Below are 23,084 nucleotides of genomic sequence, written 5' to 3'. Positions count from 1 at the left end.
GTTTGGTGAAAGTTTGAAAGAAATGGAATAGAATAGGAGGGAGAAATGAATTGATTTGTTTATTGAGAAAATACTCGACGTTGGATCGAGTCATATTTTTGTATTTTTGGAAATGGTTGATTTTATTCTTGTGTTAGTATCTAACTAAACAGTCAAACAAATAAAGAAATAAAACAGTACAAAATTATTACACATCGGGGGAGAGGGGTACATTTTGTCAAATGGGGATTCAAAATCATGAAATAATTAAATCGGGCCCAAACAACAAATAATGCAATGTATGAGTGTAAGTGCAAGAGAACCGGCTCATTGTAAGAAAGCCCAAGAGTAAGCTATGTGAGGTTGATGGCGATGCTTAAAAGCAATCGACTTACAAGGGTATGAAAATGGGCTCGATATTGAATCGAGAAAAGTGTGATTTTTAAAGTTTAAAGTGGTTTGAATGGATGATAAAATTAAAAGAAATCAAATTTGTGCTATTAATCAATAATGAAACTATGAGTATAATAAAGCATAAACATAAAGAACAAAATGAATGCTAAAAGAAATAAAATGCTAAAAGAAATAAAATGCTACATATGTGGGTATTGAACCCACTCCACTAAAGACCTAGAAACTACCCTCTCTCCACCAGACCATTTATCATTAGTTATTATTTACAACAATCACTTGGGTATATAAACCAGAAAAAAAAAAGAATAAAAGTTTTTTTTATTAAAAAAGAAAATAGAAACTAAAAGGAAGTAGTCTGTTGGACTACCAAATGGGAGAAAACAAAGAAAGATACCCTAGCCGCCTGGCTGTTGGGTTTTTCAAAGAGAATATGAATTGAAAAGGAGGAAATATTTATTAACTAAACTTAGGAAGTTTAAACAAAATTTTTAATGGTTTCAAAAAACTTATTCTGTTTAAAATAAATTAAAGAAAAAAAATGGGAATAGTAACAGATGCCTTTCTCCTCGTTCTCTCCCAATCTCACAAATTCGCTCTCTCAATCTCACGAATCTCTCTTTCTCAACTTAACCTTACGTTTCTCTCTCAAACGCGTTCCCAACTCTCAAACGCCCTCAACGAAACCTCCTCTTCTAGCTTCGTCCTCAATCGCTCTCTCAACTCACAATCTCACTCAAACGCTCAACCTCGCTCATCAACGCTCAACCTCGCTCACTTCTCTCACAATCTCACTCAATCGTGTCACTCTCACCATCTCACCAAAAGGCAAACTACAACAGAGATTAAAAGTGAAAATCCCAAACGAAAGCTCACCTTCGGTGGTTTGGCAGCTCAGGTAACGAATCGAATCTCCTTCCTTCGCTTCTTTTAATTGGTTCCTTTTCTGATTTGGGGATTAGGGTTTTCGCTTTTTTGAAGTTTTTTCGCCGCTCAATTTTTTTGTCGTTAATTTCCGTTGTCCACTGATTCTCTTCCTTCCTCTTTTTATATTTGCAGATTAGGGTTTCGAATTGGTACATTGGGTTCAAAAGAGGCGTCCCTACGAACTACTTTTTGGATGTTCAGATTTGGATTTCCCTGTTTATGCTAGATTTGAAAAGGTATTCTGAACTCATGCTTTCTCCAATTGTTTTGTCTTAATGCCAAATTGGGATTCTTTTTGAAATTTCAACAGCTTTGAATAATTTAATTTGTGTTTTACTGCAGTGAAAAGATTAGTGAAAACTCAAAAGCGGTTCCGATTTTGATCACAACTCTGGTTTTGTACTCGGTTTTGGGTGGCTTGTGCATCCAGCATCCCAGGATTTAAGTCATTGACTTTCTCGATTGCATCTTCAACGTTACCACTTTGTACTGCCTTCTTAACAGCCATCCGATCAGTGGTTGTAGCAAGATCAATGTCAGGCTCAGTTCCAGACTCCTTGCGGAATTTCTCAGCAGCTTCAACGAAACCCTTAGTGACAAGGAAATTCATTACCAATTTATTCATGTCTTCTTTCCTAATCTTGACGTTATTCAGCTTCCTCTCCTACTCTTCCCTTGGAATCACTCTCTTTGATGCCGCCATTGCCTCAATTTCTGCTAGTTGACAAAGGTAAGCTTTTTCTTCTTGATGATTTTACTGAGTTTTGATCCAAACTGCAGACGGCTTTCAATTTCTACAGCTGCAGCCTTGGCTTCATATGATAAGACAAATGATTGTGCTTTGGTTTTGGAATTCAGGGGCATATTGATGATCTATCTACTGGTATCTATGGTATGGACTTTTTGTCGTCTTGGAACGCCCTGGTTATCGTGTGGATCGTCGCCGTAGGTGCAAAGCCCGTGTCGGAATCCAACACCGTGTTACCAAGGATGATGCCATGAAATGGTTCCATGTGAAGTGTGAGGTAGTGATCCTTAACAAATGTCAGCAGATCTGAGTTATTATGTCTTAGGCTATTGTTTCTTGGCTTCTATGATTTGTTGTCTTTGGGATACAGGCTTAAATTTTGTTGAAATTTGATGGATTGTTATGATATTTTGAATTTTCTGCTATTTCCTGATGTAGCAATCTTTTATATTGAGCTTGCAGTTACGCCAAGTGCCATGTAGATCAACAACACCGGGTGCCAAAATATTCCTAATCTGCCATGAGTCATAAGCTGCAATTACAAAGAAGATTGGTGTACTGATTTGTGCGACCTCATTTTGCGAAAAACAACACAGCACAGACGAAAGTCTTGATGTGCAAGACGAAGGCAAATTCTTTGTTGAGGCATGTGTTTGAACGACTTGGCTGTAGAATTGTTCAATGTGTTGTGCTCCAGAGACCGCTTTTACATTGATAAAATAACCGGCACCTGAGACGCATTTAACTTCAGCTGCTGCAGGAAGTAAAGTTCTAAAGCGATCATATTGTAAAATAGAAGTCGATTCTCCAGCAGAACATCTAGATAGAATTGTATTTTTAGCATTTTTGATTCCTTTTGCTAGTAAATCCTCAATGACAACAACAAATATTCTTTCTTCTCTGTAGTGCAAATTGGTTGCTGTTATGAAATATGGTCACATGTATTGATGCAACTTATTTGGCATGGAATTGATTATTGTTGATGCTAATGATTGGCTGAATTGTGCATTGGTGCTACAGGATTGAGCATGCCATTGTTTAGGCTTGTTGGTTAAATGGACATGAAAATGTATGTATGAAAATGAGTTTGGAAATGTCTGAAAGCTAAATGTGTGTATGTGTTATTTTGATTCGAGATGAACCATGGATGGAAAATGGATCATGTTTGGTTATAAAATGGATTTTTAGAAATAATCCAAGACTAATTTAAATATCAATTTAATTAATAACAAAAAATCAGTAAAAACCAAATTAAAATCAAATTAATCTATAATTTGTTAAAATTACTTTGATATCAATTCTATCATTTTATTTGAAAATTAAAATCAATTAGAGTTTGAATCATTAGTAAAATAAACAATTAAGATTAAATTGAAATTTGGAATTAAACTTAATTCGAAATTAAAATCAAATTGAAAATTAAAAAAAAGTCAAATAATTAAAATCCATTTTATAATCAAAAGCACCATGATCAAAAAGGCCTAGACAATGACCAATGTTTATCAAAAAATATGGATTTGGGAATGGATGGTTGCCTTTGGTCATGAATGTATGCAAATGCACTTTAAGCCAAGTGCCAAATAAAATGAAAAAATGAAAAAAATTCAGGACCAAAATCGGGGTATGACAGTTGCCCCTATTTAAGTATCTTCAACTAGAGAATATGAAGCAGGACACTCTTCATATGATCATAGTGGGAGATGGTTAAATACTAAGAAGACCCAGATTTTGATCCTGAATCCCTATGACATGATGTGATATGATATGATATGCATGAATGCAGGATTCTCTTTTTTTTTTTAATTTTCTTCCCTGCTAGGGATATGGTGGACCCTTGACAGGAGATGCTACTAGACAGACCAAGCTGTGGGGAATGCTGATGGTCCACAGGAAGACAGACAAATGGTAAGAAACAACTTGCTGGGGAAACAGTCCTGCTGGAGAATCAGACACACACTGGGGAGTAATCGAAGTGAAAGTTGATAAACAACATTCAGAGTACAAGAGATTTCGGCAGTAAGTTCACACATGACTTACTAAACCCGAATAAGAAAAAATTTCTACAACAGGTTCATACATGACCTGATAACACTGAAACAATCATAGAGAAAAATTCTTCAAAACAGGTTCATACATGACCTGGTAATGCTGGAATAAAAGCTCAACAACAGGTTCATACATGACCTGACAATGCTGGGGAATACCAAGAACGGTTCTGACAGCAAGTTCAAACATGACTTGACAACAAACAGAAAAATTCAAAAAGAATGTATCAACAAGTTCATACATGACCTGACAACACTGAAATAAACATAGAGAAAGATTCTTCAAAACAGGTTCATACATGACCTGGTAATACTGGCATGAAAGCTCAACAACAGGTTCATACCTGACCTGACAATGCTGGAGAAAATCAAGAAGTTCTGACAGCAGGTTTAGACATGACCTAACAAACTCAGAAAAATTCGAAAAGAGTATATCAACAGGTTCATACATGACCTGATGACAAACTGAATACCTTGAGAAAATTTCCAGAACAAGTTCATACATGACTTGATGACATTGGAACAAAAGGTTCAACAACAGGTTCATACATGACCTGGTAAAATTGGAATAAAAGCTCAACAACAAACGAGTTCATACATGACCTCACAATGCTGAGGCAATCAAAGAATTTTCTGACAGCAGGTGCAGACATGACCTAACAAACTCAGAAAAATTCGAAAAGAGTATATCAACAGGTTCATACATGACTTGATGACAAACTGAATACCTTGAGAAAATTTCCAGAACAAGTTCATACATGACTTGATGACATTGGAACAAAAGGTTCAACAACAGGTTCATACATGACCTGGTAAAATTGGAATAAAAGCTCAACAACAAACGAGTTCATACATGACCTCACAATGCTGAGGCAATCAAAGAATTTTCTGACAGCAGGTTCAGACATGACCTAACAAACTCAGAAAAATTCGAAAAGAGTATATCAACAGGTTCATACATGATCTGATGATAAACTTGAACCTTCTGAGAAAACTTCCACAACAAGTTCATACATGACTTGACAACATGGGAACAAAAGGTTCAGCAACAGGTTCATACATGACCTGGTAATACTGAAATAAAAGCTGAACAGCAGGTTCATATATGACCTGACAAAACAGGAACATTCAAAGAATTTTCAACAACAGGTTCATACATGACCTGACAACACTTGACTATTCAAAGAGTATTCAATTAACAGGTTCATACATGACCTGACAATACTGGAATGAAAGTTCAACAATAGGTTCATACATGACCTGGATAGCACTGAACAAAAACCCAAAGAAACTTCAACAACAGGTTCATACATGACCTGCTGATATTGGAAAACATACAAAGCAACATCATTGGAGTCTTCTAACACGAAAAACCTCCAAGCTTCTGGAAATTCCTCAAGATGATAAGTCATACATGACTTTCACGGAACCAGCAGGAAAGATAGGGTAATTAAACTCTATGTACGTGCCAACAACAATTGGACTTTTAACCGTAAGTAATGGACTACAACCAACTTTGCCAGCAACAACTGGACTTTGACCAAAAGCAATGGATTACAACCAACTTTTAACGGAGTTTGCCAACAACAATTGGACTTGATGAAAGCCAAAAGTAAACCATTACCGGCTACAACGGAGTTTGCCAGCAACAACTGGACTTGAAATGATGTTGGCGACAACCAAACTTCAGATATCAATCACGAATCTATTTACAAACAGACTGACAGTGATGCCAACGACAATTGGGTTTAAAATAAATGTTGGTTACAACCCGACCTTAAAGGATACCAGTTACAACTGGATTTGGTCAAAGACACCGGTGACAACCAGACTTAACAGACGATGCCAGTAACCACTGGTCTCAGAGGTCAAGGGATACAATCAACAACGAGACCTGAGATTATGCAAATGAGCGCGAAGCACTTCGGGCTATGCATGATTTGGATTTTGCTTATATGCATGATGTATGAATGATCATGAAATGCAAATGGTGACAATATACAGACTGGAAGTTAGGGAAATCCTTATGGAGGTACTGAATCCTCAACACCAATAACTCAACCAAAGGAGTGAGTAAATGCGTCAAAGGAGGATCTATTAAGCTGAACAGTTACAACTGGCCCAATAATCCTTCCAAAGAATGATAAATTTGTGCTCTCTGGAGCTAGATATCAATCATCCAAGAGGAGTCTTGCAACTTGAGACTTGCGGGGAAAGACGAAAGGTTTCCTTTTAATATTTCCACATGTCAAAGCAAAATTGTGTTTCTCAATATGTTGAAAAACTCTTTTTTGAGTTCAAAATTCATTATTAACAAATAAATGACATTTTGCATAACAAAGAAAATCAGAGAAAACAGCAAGTGATAGAATTTGATAGGCAAACTTGTATCTATTCAAGAATGGTAGCACACAAATGGTGTAGCTCCATGGAATTTTACAAATTTGAAAATCGCAATAGGGAAAGGTTTACATTGAATCACAATGACTACTACTATCCCTAATAACAATGACTCCACGAGACCTCGCTTCTGAAGGGAGTAACCAGATTGATCTTCCATTTTTAGCTCTTCTATATTGATTAGTGACGAACCGATGCAGTCTATGCCTTTTGTCCCTAATTTTTGCCTGAATCGCCCTTTCGGGTTTTCAATCCACCGGGACGCTCTTTTTTGCCTAAGTCGCCCTTTCAGGTTTTCGACTTAGCGAGCTACCATTTTTTATTATCCCTAACTTTTTCCTGGACCGCCCTTTCGGGTTTTCAGTCCACCGGGATTTGTCAGGCATAGTATCTTTTGACTGCATCAGAGTTCACAGGGTGAATGAGCTCTTCGCCATCCATAGTTGTGAGAAATAGAGCACCTCTAGAGTATGCTCTCTTTACAACGTATGGGCCTTCATAGTTGGGAGTCCACTTCCCACGTGAATCTTTGTGTATTGGCAAGATCTTCTTGAGCACGAGATCTCCTTCCTTGAACTCTCGAGGACGGACCTTTTTGTCAAATGCCTTCTTGATTTGTTGTTGGTACAATTGTCCATGGCACAGAGCGGTCATCCACTTCTCATCAATGAGATTAAGTTGATCATAGTTGTTTTGGATCCATTCAGCTTCATCCAGCTTGGCCTTCATCAATATTCTCGTGGAAGGCATCTCTACTTCGATTGGGAGGACTGCATCCATCCCATATACTAAGGAGAATGGGGTTGCCCCTGTTGAAGTGCGGACTGAGGTCCGGTATCCATGCAAAGCAAAGGGTAGCATCTCGTGCCAATCCTTATAAGTTTTCACCATCTTTTGCAGGATCTTCTTGATATTTTTGTTGGCAGCTTCAACAACACCATTCATCTTTGGACGGTATGGAGAGGAATTATGGTGGTTAATCTTGAAACTCTCACATAATTCTGTCATTGTCTTGTTGTTCAAGTTTGAACCGTTGTCGGTGATGGTCTTGCTTGGGATTCCATAGCGACAGATAATCTCCTTCTTGATAAAGCGAGCAACCACATGTCTCGTCACATTGGTGTAGGAAGCAGCCTCTACCCATTTAGTAAAGTAATCGATGGCGACCAGGATGAAGCGGTGACCATTGGAAGCTTTAGGCTCTATAACACCAATCATGTCGATGCCCCACATTGAGAAAGGCCAAGGTGATGTTAAAACATTCAGTAGTGTTGGCGGTACATGCACCTTATCGGCATAAATTTGGCATTTATGACATTTTCTTGCATAGCTGAAACAATCAGATTCCATGGTCAACCAGTAATAGCCAGCTCTCAAAATCTTTTTGGCCATGGCATGTCCATTAGCATGGGTTCCAAAGGATCCTTCATGAATCTCTTTGATTAACATGTCTGCTTCGTGTCTATCCACGCATCTGAGCAGAACCATGTCATGGTTTCTCTTGTAAAGCACATCATTGCTCAAAAAGAATTTGGACGATAATCTCCTCAGAGTTTTCTTATCCAACAATGTAGCATCTTCTGGATACTCTTGACTTAAAAGATATCGCTTGATGTCATGAAACCATGGTTTACCATCAGTTTCTTCTTCAATCAATTGACAGTAAGCAGGCTCATCTCTTCGCTCGATTCGAATAAGTGGAGCTTCATTATGAAATCTGACTTGGTACATTGATGCTAATGTTGCCAAAGCGTCAGCCACTTGATTTTCTACTCTTGGGATATGATGGAAAGTGATATCGTCGAAGTATTCTATCATCTTCACAACATGAGCGCGATACGGGATCAGCTTCGCATCGCGGGTCTCCCATTCACCTTTGACCTGATAGATCACCAAGGCTGAATCTCCATACACCTCAAGGATCTTGATTCGGAGATCAATTGCAGCTTCAAGACCAAGGATACAGGCTTCATATTCGGCGACATTATTTGTACAATCAAAGCACAACCTTGTTGTGAAAGGGGTAAAACCACCATTTGGATTCATCAAAACAGCTCCCACACCATGACCACTGTAATTGGAGGAACCATCAAATGCGAGCTTCCATCGAGATCCTGGTTCTGGTCCTTCATCTGGGCCTGGGATCTCACAATCCTTTATCACCATTATATCCTCATCGGGGAAATCAAACTTCAGTGGCTGATAGTCTTCAACTGGTTGATGAGCAAGATACTCTGCTAACACACTTCCCTTAATCGCCTTCTGGGTTACGTACTGGATGTCGTACTTTGACAAAAGCATCTGCCAACGGGAAAGTCTTCCAGTCAAGGCAGGTTTCTCAAAGATGTACTTTATTGGATCCATTTTCGAGATCAACAAAGTAGTATGGTAAATCATGTACTGCCTCAAACGACGAGCGGCCCATGCTAGCGCGCAACAAGTTTTCTCCAAAAGCGAATATCGACTTTCACAATCGGTAAACTTTTTACTCAGATAGTAAATAGCATGTTCTTTCCGACCAGTTTCGTCATGTTGCCCCAGCATGCATCCCATTGACCCTTCAAGCACAGTCATATACATGATTAATGGCTTTCCTGGGACAGGTGGAATTAAAATAGGAGGCTCTTGCAAGTATTGACGAATCTTCTCAAAAGCATTTTGAAAATCAGAATTCCATTCAACAGCTTGATCTTTTCGAAGCAATTTGAAGATAGGCTCACACGTGGCCGTCATGTGTGAGATAAACCTTGAGATGTAATTCAAACGTCCAAGAAAACCTCTGACCTCTCGCTCGGTGCGTGGAGCAGGCATTTCTTGTATAGCTCGGACCTTGTCAGGGTCTACCTCAATTCCTCGTTGACTAACGATGAAGCCAAGCAACTTCCCCGAACGGACACCAAATGTGCATTTTGCAGGGTTTAATCGTAATCTAAACTTTCTGAGGCGTTCAAACAGCTTCTTCAGATGGCTCATATGATCTTCTTCATTCTGAGATTTAGCGATCATGTCGTCAACATAGACCTCTATCTCCTTGTGCATCATATCATGGAAGAGAGTGACCATAGCTCTTTGGTAAGTTGCCCCAGCATTTTTGAGACCGAAAGGCATTACCTTGTAGCAAAAAGTCCCCCAAGGGGTGATAAAAGTGGTCTTCTCCATGTCATCTGGAGCCATCTTGATTTGATTGTATCCCGAAAAACCGTCCATAAAGGAGAAGACAGCAAATCTTGCAGTGTTATCTACCAGAGTATCAATGTGTGGTAGAGGGAAATCGTCCTTTGGACTAGCTCTGTTCAGATCCCTATAGTCAACACACATCCTCACCTTGCCATCCTTTTTAGGCACAGGTACAATGTTAGCTACCCATTGTGGATACTTCGCCACTGCGAGAAAACCAGCGTCAAATTGTCGTTTGACTTCTTCACGAATCTTCAGAGCCATATCTGGTCTTGTTCTTCGGAGTTTTTGTTTTACTGGCGGGCATTCTAGCTGAAGTGGGAGCTTGTGCTCAACGATGTCGGTGTCCAAACCTGGCATATCCTGGTATGACCATGCAAATACATCCACATATTCTTGTAGCAGCTCGACTAATCTCTCTTTGACGCCTGCTTCAAGTGTGGTGCCGATTTTGACTTCTTTCTTCTCTTCCTCTGTGCCAAGGTTGATTGTTTCCACCGGTTCTTCATGTGGCTGAAGGGCTTTGGACTCGTGCTCGAGCAGCCTTGCCAGTTCGTCGGGGATGTAACAATCTTCTTCACCCTCTTCTTCCGCTTGGTAGATAGGGGAGTCAAAGTTATGAGAGGTAGTAAAGTCATTGGATTCAACGGGGTTATCGTTTATTCTGCATGTTTGAATGATTGATTTCTTTTAGACAAAGTAAAAATAAAAGATGCATAAATGAAAAGTTTTTTTTGTTTTTTGAAAAGATTGTCATTTTCTTAAGAGAAAGCAAAATAAATGAATTTTAAGAATTTAACAAAATGCCTTTCATTCATTGATAATGATTATTTGAAAATGAAAATGGGCCCTACAACATGATCCATTAGCCTTGGGCAGAGCTAAGGATTTGAAAGGAAAAATACAACAATTATTACTTTGACAAAGCAAAAATTTCGGGGATCTCAACCGCCTTCCAGTTGTTCAAAGTTGTCTCACACCGGTAAACCAAACATGGCTCATCTTCATTTGCGGTGCTATCTTCAATTGCATTGACTTGATCTCCATGGATGAATCTTGTGCTGAGGAATACTTCCTGGATGCTTCGGGTGTTGTCCTTTGTAGGGACTCGGGCTCCTTTCGCAGCGGAAGGCACATATCCCAGACCAAAGCGATCATGCTTCTCACGAATATCAATAAGTTGACCCCAACCTTCAGGGTTTCCTCCTTCAATACTAGACTTTGCGCTTTTCAGAGAAGCGAAAGATGAACAAGCTTTCCCAACAGGGCCCTTCATTTCCACAAAAGTGGCATTGGCTATTTCAAGAGCTTGGAAAGAAGTTTCCAAAGCGTCCTCATCAGCCTCGATATATCTGAAGGATGAAAGGTGACTGACCACAAAGTCTTCTTCTCCAGAAATGATGATTAGTTGATTGTCCACCACAAACTTCATATTTTGGTGTAAGGTGGAGGTAACTGCCCCTGCAGCATGAATCCAAGGACGTCCCAGCAAGCAACTATATGCTGGATTAATATCCATGACTTGGAAATTAATCGGGAATACGTGAGGGCCAATCAATATGGGCAACTCAACCTCTCCAATCACGGTTCTCCTGGAACCATCAAAAGCTTTCACTACCAAGGCACTAGGCTTCATAGCTGGTCCTTGATAAGATTACTTGGCGAGTGTTCTCTTTGGCATAACATTCAGAGAAGATCCGGTATCGACCAACACTCTTACCAAAGCATCATCTTTGCATTTCATCGAGATATGGAGAGCACGGTTGTGATTTTGTCCATCCTCAGGTAGTTCTTCTCCACTGAAGCTCAAAGTATTACAAGTTGTGATGTTTGCAACTACTCCATCAAATTGGTCAACTGTTATGCTTTGTGTTACATGAGCTTGAGCAAGCACCTTCAACAAAGCTTCCCTATGGGCTTGGGAGTTCAATAGAAGAGACAGAATAGAGATCTTAGATGGTGTTTGATGCAGCTGATCCACCACTTTGTAGTCACTTCTCTTGATTAACTTCAAGAATTCAACAGCATCTTCGGATTGGACCACTTCGGGTTCTTTAGTGGGAGCTGCAACCGTTGATTCCTTATTTGGCCCTTGAGGAGTCACATTGAATTCAGGCATATAGATTCAACCACTACGGGTCATTCTGCTTATTCCTGCAATATTTGTGACGTCTTCACTTACAGCTTCTGTCACCTCAGCGTGTGAACTTCCTTCAACAACCTTATCCACAACAGTAATCTCATATTTCCAAGGCACAGCCTTGGTGCTCTCGTAGGGAAAAGGCGTGGGCATACATATCTCGACAGGCGATGGCTTACTGTTCACCGGGACCACTCCACCACTATAATATGGGATTTCGACTGGTTCAGGTAAATTGAAACAAGGTTCAATCACCAACACATCTTCGTTCTTCACAGCACTGGATATTTGAAGCATTCCTTCATCCATCAAGCCTTGAATATTGTCTCGCACCATCTAACACCCTTTTGGATGTGTGGCACACTCTTCACAATTTTCATGATTTACATTAATCAGGCCAGCTTCCACCAATCGGGCATGGAATGCCACCAAAGGAGTCTTCACATCATCCACCTTATCAACCGTAACACCAGCAGAGGCATCTTCAATGGCATTTATTGCGGGATCTCCATGGGGAGGAAGAGGATTGTTCTTCACATTCGGCCCCATGTCCTTAAAAGACAAGATCTTGCTCTCAATCAATTCCCGAACCCTATGCTTTAGAGCGTAACAACCCTCTAGGTCATGCCCGGGGGCACCTTCATGAAAAGGACAGTGTGCATTAGGGTTGTACCATGGAGGAAGACGGTCAGGTGGAGGTCCCATAGGTCTGGGAACCACCAACCCCTTTTGCAATAGGGAGGGATACAACTCAGTGTACGACATTGGAATGGGATTGAAGGTCGCCCTCTCCCCTTGCCTTATGTTATGGTTTTGAGCATTTTGCCTTGGCGCTTGAGCTCTCGGCTGTTGATAAACAGGAGCTGCTGGTGCTTGTTGATAAGCTGGCGGAGCCGCAGCACGTTGTTGAACTAGAGCTGGTCGATAAGTTGGAGGCGCTTGATAAGCCTGAGCAGGCTGTTGATTGAACGCAGGCGTCACAGCAGCTACGTATGGTTGCGGAGCATACTGGATGGGATACATGGGTGGTTGATAGGGAATTGGTTGTTGAATATATTGCTGAGGTGAGTATTGTTGTGGTCTCCTTCTTGGAGGAGCTCTTCCTTGACCAACAGTCACAGCATTTGTTTCCCTTTCCTTCTTTCTAGGAAACCCTCCAGAGAACTTCTTTTGATTGGCATTTGAAGTTCCAGCTATAGCCGCCCGTTTTCCATTCCTTACACCGTATTCAACGCGAGCTCCTATGGCAACAAGCTCGGAGAATCCCAAGGAAGCACTTCCAACCATCTTTTCGTAGAACTGGGGTTGGACAGTGTCGATAAACAATTCATCCAATTCCTTCTCAGCCAGAGGTGGTTCAACCTGAGAAGCCAGTTCCCTCCATCTTTGAGCGTACTCCTTGAAGGACTCTTTATCATGCTGAAACATGCTCTGTAATTGTCTTCTGTCAGGCGCCATGTCCATATTGTATTTGTAGTGTTTTATGAACGCATCTGACAGGTCTTGGAAACACCTGATCCTGTTCTGATCCAGACTTAGATACCATTTGGAAGGAGCCCCACTCAAGCTGTCTTGAAACCAATGGATCATCAGCTTGTCGTCCTCCACGTGTGCAGCCATTTTTCGATAATACATGATGAGATGGCTTTTTGGACAAGTGTGCCCCTTGTATTTGTCGAAGTCCGGGGTTTTGAATTTTGCTGGAATCACCAACCCGGATACAAGGCACATTTCTTTGGCAGCAGATCCAAAGACGTGGTCTCCTTCTAGATCTCGGAACTTTTTCTCAAGGAGCTGCATGTTCTCCTTTACCTCCCTGAAATCCTCGAATCTCACTTCGTCACCAGCAACAGTTGAGTCGACAGTCTGATACATGTGGTTTTGATCTTCATAATGAGGAACATGCCTAGCATAGGCGGCTGGTGGAACCACAGTATGGATGACTGGACGTGCGTCGGTGTAAACTGGTAATGGCACAGCTTGTTGGACAGATTGCCCCATTTCGTGCGCCACCTCCGCTCGGGGGACGAAGTCATAAGGTAGCCCATACGGAGGAAGGGTTGAGGGTAACGTCCTCTGAGGTGGGACTTCTACTGTTGGGCCCGTGGTCTCTGAAATAACGGTCGCTTGTGGAACCTCAAACCTGAAGGTTAAAGCTTGCAGCATCTCTCGCATCTAGGACATGCCTCCTTTGATTTCGTCTAGCTCAGCTCTAACTCGGGCACTCTCTTGTTCTTGTTCAGCCATTCTCTGTCTTGCTCTGGCGCGAGTATTATACTGGTGTTGAAAATTCAGCGTGAAACTGGAGGAAGAAAGGAAGGAGTGAGACTCTTTTTTTTTTTTTTTTGAAAATGTATGAATGCATGTATGGATGCATTTGTTTGCAAAACTCTTGGTTAGTTTCAATCATTCATTTCAGAAACACCACAATACTTGTTCGCAAATATTTAAAGTAATAAGGAAATGAAACACAATAAAAATGAATCTCAAAAGCGATTTTTTCATTAATCTCATATCCAAGTTCAAATACAAACAACGTGCTCATGGCTTATGGGCTTTCCGAACCGTAGCAAGGTCGGTAGTCAGCCCTTCTAGCATTGCCTTATAAAACTTAATGAAATTAAAGACTTGATGCGGGGTGTTCTCTGGACACATGCACCAATCAGCTTCTTGCAGCTTCTCAGGTAGCTCTCGCATGATGGAACTCGCAAATCCGGACAGCTTCATAAATTTGCCCTTCCACTCAGTGTAAAGCCCTTGGAGATCTTGGATAATGCGCATGTCTTCAGCCTTGGTCACCTCTATGTCCCTATAGAGGTTTCTCCAATATCTGCACTCACCTAGCAACACCATATAGGCAGCATCCTGATCCCCACCTTCAAGTGCTTGGATTCTAGCATCGGCTTGATCCAAATGATGTTTCAACCGTGTGCAAACTCTTTCTGACTCTTCAGTCTTCAGCTTCTCGCGTTCCAGAGTATCCTTGTATTTTTGAATGGTATTCTCCAGTTCACGAGTACGAATCTCAGAAATCAACCGTGCTTCTCTTTTCATCTCAAGGGTCAGTTCCAGAGTCTTGTTGAGTTTTTGAATCCGGAGTAAAGCTCTATCCAACTCCTCTTCCTTTGATTTGAACACCGATTTAGTGCTATAGAGCGCTTGTCCAAACTCCTCCCTCCTTGCTTCAGACTCTCTAGCTCTTTTGTTGGAGACTTCAAGCTCTTTGTCCTTCTTTTGTTGATCGTCTTTCAAGTTCCCATTCTCTATCGAGACTCGGCCAAGCTTGATTCTCAAATCAGCATTTTCCAACTCCAACTTCTTGATACGTGCATTGAGCTTCTCTACATCTTCAGGTAATATGGGTTCTAGCTCCGGAACCAATGGATAGATAGAAGGATCAAATGGATAAGGGAGTTTAATCATCTGAACCCTCTCTCTAACCCAACAAGTGTAAGGCTCTTGGGCAATGACATTTCTCTTACCCAACTCCTTACCTTTCCTGATAACTGCTTGCCAAGACCTCTTGATCTTTTTCACCATGGGATGATCCGCTTCAACACCATGTAAGATGAAAGGCTCTAGAGCTTCAACTTTTGGAGGGCCATTCATAGGGTACCCATGCTGCCTTAGAGATAACATGGGGTTATAGTTGATGCAACCCTTGGTTCCTATCAACGGCACATTGGGGAAGTCTCCAATGCTGACAATCACATTCTCGGTTTCCCAATCCCTGATATACCACTTAACATGACTGGAGGTGAGGGAAGCTAACTTCTGGAAGGGCTTGAGTTCCTTTGAGACAAAAGGACCTTCTTCGGGCATATGGGATCTAAACCAGGCATGCAACAACTGTGCACAACATAAGACGATTCCTCCCTTCTTCTCATGACGATCATGGAGAGTGTAGTAGAGATCTGCCAAGAGGAACGGTACAAGGTTACCAGAGAGGAAAATTCTCACCGCCAGGTGGTCCACAAAATGGTCAATATTTGGGAAGAGAACTATCCCATATACCAACACGGCTAACACAGCATAAAAGGCTTCCCAATTCCCTTCTTTTTCCATCTTCTTGGCCTGATCTTCCAAGAACTTCCTAGAAAAACCACTGAAAGGTCCTTTCACATCCCAATTGTCCACGACTTCAGAAACTTTTAGACCCAAAGCTGAAGTTATCCTCTTGGGAGGAATATCTTCATCGAGCTTAGGAAATGGATTATGATCCTTCAAATTCCGGCCTATGATCCTCTCAACCTCCTCCAAGGTAGGAGCCAACTGGAAGTCAGAAAACGTGAAACAACGTAGAGGTGGATCATAGAACTGAGCAATAGTCACTGCGGTCATCATGTCCATCTTCTCATTTAGGATGTCCAGAATTCTTCCATAGTTTTGTACAAAGCTGTTGAGTTTGAGGGGTGTTACTTTGGCACTCAACTTCTGTAGGCTGGTAAGGTCCACGTTCTTGTATTTGAACTGAAAAGTGCCTCTTCTCTCAGGATTCATCTTGCTAACAAGTCTCGGATTCCTGAAATGATGCGAAACAACTAAGAGTTTTGCTTTTTATGCATATGCAATGAATGGATGGATGCAATGTTTTTTGTTTTTTTTTTCTTTGGATAGGTTCAAAGGTCGGAGGTATGGATAAATTTGATTGCTTTTCCAAAACGGGGTTCTCACCGGGTATGATTTAGGGCTTTGTTACAAAGGATCCCCAGAGTCATTGATTCACAAGAATGTTTGACGCTTACGGGAAATACTTTCCGGTCGTCAACTCCATCAAGGGAATCTATTCTGGGTGAGGTTCTCGTACCGACCCTTACGAAGTATTCACCTCAGGAGTCCGTACTACGCAACCATCGACTGGGTTCTAGACAGGGTACTCAGAGTCATGGATTCAAAAGACTGTTTGACGCTTACGGAAAATACTTTCCGGTCGTCAACTCCATCTAGAGAATCTATTATGAGCGAGGTTCTCGTATCAATTCTTACGAAGTATCCACCTCGGGAATCCATACTACGCAACCATCATTCCTAGTTGGCCAAAGGTTCAATATTCTAAAAGGTTCTTAGAGTCATGGACCCCTTTGAAACATCTAAGCTTACGAGGTATACACCTCGGGCGACAATATTTGCAAAAGGATCTACTCTAAGTGAGGTTCTCGTACCGACTCTTTCGAAGTATACACCTCGGGAGTCTGTACTACTCAACCATCATCTTATCTTATGTTTTTTCACTCTAGACTCGGGTGTAGAGTCTTTCCCACATGGTTTGCAATCAAATACCCAAGTACCCAACACAGTGGAACCAATATACAACAAATATCAATATAACAATAAAGATAATAAAAGCAATAAATAAGGAAAAGCCACACAATTAAAAAAACAAAGGCACACAAATGTCCTAACTAGGCTTGACTCACTTAGGGATGGTTTTTTCCCCAGTAGAGTCGCCATCTGTCGTACCTCATATGAAAAAAATGGGGATACGACCTAGAGCAAAGCGCAATCGCACGCTCGCAATGATGGACTGAACAGAGTCGCCACCGAACGTTATTTATTCCTAAAAAGGAAAGAGAAAATATCGATAAAACCCAAGAAAAAAACGACAATGATTATTGGTCGTCGCAACCAAATCAGGGTTCGGGAGTCGATTACGCAAGGGGAAGGTATTAGCACCCCTCACGTCCGTTGTACTTAACGGGAACCATTAGGTCAGTTGTGAGCGTTAATGTTAGTTTGAAATGTTAGGCTTTTCAAGTTATTAGGTGAGAAAGAAAGAATAGAAGAGAGGAAAATGTTTTTGGATTTTTAACGAAGGACTAAACCTAAGTTTTTTATTAGTGGGACTGACAAGATTTACAAATCCTGCTCCTACGTATCTCAACAGAGAAATCAAGGCTTACGTAATTCTGGGTAGAAAAATGTTTGTTTGTTGGTCGATTTTAGCGAAAGCTATAGTGTATTAATCGACGAAAACATTGTTTTACCCAAAACAGATGAGGAGTGGACGCGTACCACACATCGAACGGATTTATAAATCTACATTCGGAAAAGCGTCACTTATCTCGACTCAACAGTCGTGGCCGAAACATTGTTTTGCATCATCTTAAAACGATATATCTTTCATTTATGAAAAAGATTTTTGATTAGTCGCACGGCGGCGAGAAAAAGTTTGATCGGTTGGATGTATTTTGAGTGATGGCGAGAACTTAGATGAGCGATATATACATCTCGAATCCTAGCCTCAGGAGTGCACGGTATACACCATGTTCCATTTCCATCTTTATTGAAAGAGGTTAAGATATGAATTAAGTATTTTGGAATTTGATTGAGAAAGGGTTTGAAGAAACCGCATTGACAATTTTAGAAGATGGCGAGAGTTAAGATTGGCGAGATATACATCTCGAATCCTAGTCTCAGGAGTGCATGGTATACACCATGTTCCATTTCCACCTTTATTAAAAAAGTGTTAAATAAGAATTAGGTATTTTGAGTTTTTGTTGTGAAAATGACCTAATCCTAGATCAAGTATTGATGGATGTTTGAGAAAGATTTGAATGAGTGTTTGAGAGAGAACAAAGTGGATAAATTTGGATGATGGCGAGAGCTAGGATTGGCGAGATATACATCTCGAATCCTAGTCTCAGGAGTGCATGGTATACACCATGTTCCATTTCCACCTTTATTGAAAAAGTGTTCAATAAGAATTAGGTATTTTGAGTTTTGTTGTGAAAATGACTTGACCATAGATCAAGTATTGATGGATGCTTAAGAGAAATTTGGATGAGTGCTTGAGGAAAAACAAAATGGATAAGTTTGGATGATGGCGAGAACTAGGATTGGCGAGATATACATCTCGAATCCTAGTCTCAGGAGTGCGCGGTATACACCACGTTCCACTTCCATCTTATTGAAAAAAGTATTAACTATAAATTAATATTTTTTGAGTTTTTTATTAGAAAAAATGGCTTGACGTTGAATCAAGCGTTTGGTGAAAGTTTGAAAGAAATGGAATAGAATAGGAGGGAGAAATGAATTGATTTGTTTATTGAGAAAATACTCGACGTTGGATCGAGTCATATTTTTGTATTTTTGGAAATGGTTGATTTTATTCTTGTGTTAGTATCTAACTAAACAGTCAAACAAATAAAGAAATAAAACAGTACAAAATTATTACACATCGGGGGAGAGGGGTACATTTTGTCAAATGGGGATTCAAAATCATGAAATAATTAAATCGGGCCCAAACAACAAATAATGCAATGTATGAGTGTAAGTGCAAGAGAACCGGCTCATTGTAAGAAAGCCCAAGAGTAAGCTATGTGAGGTTGATGGCGATGCTTAAAAGCAATCGACTTACAAGGGTATGAAAATGGGCTCGATATTGAATCGAGAAAAGTGTGATTTTTAAAGTTTAAAGTGGTTTGAATGGATGATAAAATTAAAAGAAATCAAATTTGTGCTATTAATCAATAATGAAACTATGAGTATAATAAAGCATAAACATAAAGAACAAAATGAATGCTAAAAGAAATAAAATGCTAAAAGAAATAAAATGTTACATATGTGGGTATTGAACCCACTCCACTAAAGACCTAGAAACTACCCTCTCTCCACCAGACCATTTATCATTAGTTATTATTTACAAAAATCACTTGGGTATATAAACCAGAAAAAAAAAGAATAAAAGTTTTTTTTATTAAAAAAGAAAATAGAAACTAAAAGGAAGTAGTCTGTTGGACTACTAAATGGGAGAAAACAAAGAAAGATACCCTAGCCGCCTGGCTGTTGGGTTTTTCAAAGAGAATATGAATTGAAAAGGAGGAAATATTTATTAACTAAACTTAGGAAGTTTAAACAAAATTTTTAATGGTTTCAAAAAACTTATTCTGTTTAAAATAAATTAAAGAAAAAAAATGGGAATAGTAACAGATGCCTTTCTCCTCGTTCTCTCCCAATCTCACAAATTCGCTCTCTCAATCTCACGAATCTCTCTTTCTCAACTTAACCTTACGTTTCTCTCTCAAACGCGTTCCCAACTCTCAAACGCCCTCAACGAAACCTCCTCTTCTAGCTTCGTCCTCAATCACTCTCTCAACTCACAATCTCACTCAAACGCTCAACCTCGCTCATCAACGCTCAACCTCGCTCACTTCTCTCACAATCTCACTCAATCGTGTCACTCTCACCATCTCACCAAAAGGCAAACTACAACAGAGATTAAAAGTGAAAATCCCAAACGAAAGCTCACCTTCGGTGGTTTGGCAGCTCAGGTAACGAATCGAATCTCCTTCCTTCGCTTCTTTCAATTGGTTCCTTTTCTGATTTGGGGATTAGGGTTTTCGCTTTTTTGAAGTTTTTTCGCCGCTCAATTTTTTCGTCGTTAATTTCCGTTGTCCACTGATTCTCTTCCTTCCTCTTTTTATATTTGCAGATTAGGGTTTCGAATTGGTACATTGGGTTCAAAAGAGGCGTCCATACGAACTACTTTTTGGATGTTCAGATTTGGATTGCCCTGTTTATGCTAGATTCGAAAAGGTATTCTGAACTCATGCTTTCTCCAATTGTTTTGTCTTAATGCCAAATTGGGATTCTTTTTGAAATTTCAACAGCTTTGAATAATTTAATTTGTGTTTTACTGCAGTGAAAAGATTAGTGAAAACTCAAAAGCGGTTCCGATTTTGATCACAACTCTGGTTTTGTACTCGGTTTTGGGTGGCTTGTGCATCCAGCATCCCAGGATTTAAGTCATTGACTTTCTCGATTGCATCTTCAACGTTACCACTTTGTACTGCCTTCTTAACAGCCATCCGATCAGTGGTTGTAGCAAGATCAATGTCAGGCTCAGTTCCAGACTCCTTGCGGAATTTCTCAGCAGCTTCAACGAAACCCTTAGTGACAAGGAAATTCATTACCAATTTATTCATGTCTTCTTTCCTAATCTTGACGTTATTCAGCTTCCTCTCCTACTCTTCCCTTGGAATCACTCTCTTTGATGCCGCCATTGCCTCAATTTATGCTAGCTGACAAAGGTAAGCTTTTTCTTCTTGATGATTTTACTGAGTTTTGATCCAAACTGCAGACGGCTTTCAATTTCTACAGCTGCAGCCTTGGCTTCATATGATAAGACAAATGATTGTGCTTTGGTTTTGGAATTCAGGGGCATATTGATGATCTATCTACTGGTATCTATGGTATGGACTTTTTGTCGTCTTGGAACGCCCTGGTTATCGTGTGGATCGTCGCCGTAGGTGCAAAGCCCGTGTCGGAATCCAACACCGTGTTACCAAGGATGATGCCATGAAATGGTTCCATGTGAAGTGTGAGGTAGTGATCCTTAACAAATCTCAGCAGATCTGAGTTATTATGTCTTAGGCTATTGTTTCTTGGCTTCTATGATTTGTTGTCTTTAGGATACAGGCTTAAATTTTGTTGAAATTTGATGGATTGTTATGATATTTTGAATTTTCTGCTATTTCCTGATGTAGCAATCTTTTATATTGAGCTTGCAGTTACGCCAAGTGCCATGTAGATCAACAACACCGGGTGCCAAAATATTCTTAATCTTCCATGAGTCATAAGCTGCAATTACAAAGAAGATTGGTGTCTTGATTTGTGCGACCTCATTTTGCGAAAAACAACACAGCACAGGCGAAAGTCTTGATGTGCAAGACAAAGGCAAATTCTTTGTTGAGGCATGTGTTTGAACGACTTGGTTGTAGAATTGTTCAATGTGTTGTGCTCCAGAGACCGCTTTTACATTGATAAAATAACCGGCACCTGAGACGCATTTAACTTCAGCTGCTGCAGGAAGTAAAGTTCTAAAGCGATCATATTGTAAAATAGAAGTCGATTCTCCAGCAGAACATCTAGATAGAATTGTATTTTTAGCATTTTTGATTCCTTTTGCTAGTAAATCCTCAATGACAACAACAAATATTCTTTCTTCTCTGTAGTGCAAATTAGTTGCTGTTATGAAATATGGTCACATGTATTGATGCAACTTATTTGGCATGGAATTGATTATTGTTGATGCTAATGATTGGCTGAATTGTGCATTGGTGCTACAGGATTGAGCATGCCATTGTTTAGGCTTGTTGGTTAAATGGACATGAAAATGTATGTATGAAAATGAGTTTGGAAATGTCTGAAAGCTAAATGTGTGTATGTGCTGTTTTGATTCGAGATGAACCATGGATGGAAAATGGATAATGTTTGGTTATAAAATGGATTTTTAGAAATAATCCAAGACTAATTTAAATATCAATTTAATTAATAACAAAAAATCAGTAAAAACCAAATTAAAATCAAATTAATCTATAATTTGTTAAAATTACTTTGATATCAATTCTATCATTTTATTTGAAAATTAAAATCAATTAGAGTTTGAATCATTAGTAAAATAAACAATTAAGATTAAATTGAAATTTGGAATTAAACTTAATTCGAAATTAAAATCAAATTGAAAATTAAAAAAAAGTCAAATAATTAAAATCCATTTTATAATCAAAAGCACCATGATCAAAAAGGCCTAGACAATGACCAATGTTTATCAAAAAATATGGATTTGGGAATGGATGGTTGCCTTTGGTCATGAATGTATGCAAATGCACTTTAAGACAAGTGCCAAATAAAATGAAAAAATGAAAAAATTTCAGGACCAAAATCGGGGTATGACACGAAGAATAAGGCACAGGGCCTGCAGGCTTGATCACCAAAGAAGGAGAGACCTTCGGCTTGCTACCATCGTAACGGATGACAACAGGCTCAGGCAGCTTGAACACCGGGGGAATAACATTCACCTCTGGTTCATCTTCATCAACATTCCGATTCTGCAGAATCTCAATGGTACCTTCGTCCAACAGCTCTTGAAGCTCTCTTCGCACTTGGCGACAACCCAATCTATTAACAGAACAGATGCGGCATCTGTCATGGCCGTGCTCCATATGACTTTACTAACACAGCAGACGATGCAACTCGACCAATGACTGTCGAATATGGCTTACATATTTGACTTTATACTTGCCAGGGCAACCCTGGACCATGTTCACAGATTTCCCATGCTCGGGCAATGGGTTCTTCGTAACATTCGGGCCTGAGTCCTCAAAGCTCAGGATGCCGCATCGCATAAGGTCTTGAACCTTAGTCTTCAATGGGTAGCAATTCTCAATGTTGTGACCCGGAGCACCAGAATGATAAACATAATGCTGGTCTGGCTTGTACCACCACTGCGGGTTAGCAGGCACAGCCGAAGGCTCTC

General features: G+C 40.0%; 2 protein-coding genes across 2 annotated transcripts; both read right to left on the bottom strand.

Annotated features, from left to right (window-relative positions):
* Positions 1-2,487: 2,487 nt before the first annotated feature.
* LOC127094802 (pectin acetylesterase 8-like) lies at positions 2,488-11,119 on the bottom strand. The gene is made up of 2 exons (XM_051033580.1): positions 10,681-11,119; positions 2,488-2,984 (listed from the first exon to the last, which is right to left on the bottom strand). Exons 1-2 carry the CDS (start codon positions 11,117-11,119, stop codon positions 2,488-2,490), a joined length of 936 nt encoding a protein of 311 aa, XP_050889537.1.
* A 1,044-nt stretch (positions 11,120-12,163) lies between these two features.
* Positions 12,164-14,002, bottom strand: LOC127094801 (uncharacterized). Its single transcript, XM_051033579.1, has one exon. It carries the CDS (start codon positions 14,000-14,002, stop codon positions 12,164-12,166), a length of 1,839 nt encoding a protein of 612 aa, XP_050889536.1.
* Between the last annotated feature and the right edge of the window lie 9,082 nt (positions 14,003-23,084).

This window comes from Lathyrus oleraceus, chromosome 6 (genome assembly GCF_024323335.1).
Source record: "Lathyrus oleraceus cultivar Zhongwan6 chromosome 6, CAAS_Psat_ZW6_1.0, whole genome shotgun sequence".
Taxonomy (NCBI): Eukaryota; Viridiplantae; Streptophyta; class Magnoliopsida; order Fabales; family Fabaceae; genus Lathyrus; species Lathyrus oleraceus.
Note: the sequence above shows the minus strand (reverse complement) of the source record. Positions and strands in the feature narration are given on the sequence as shown.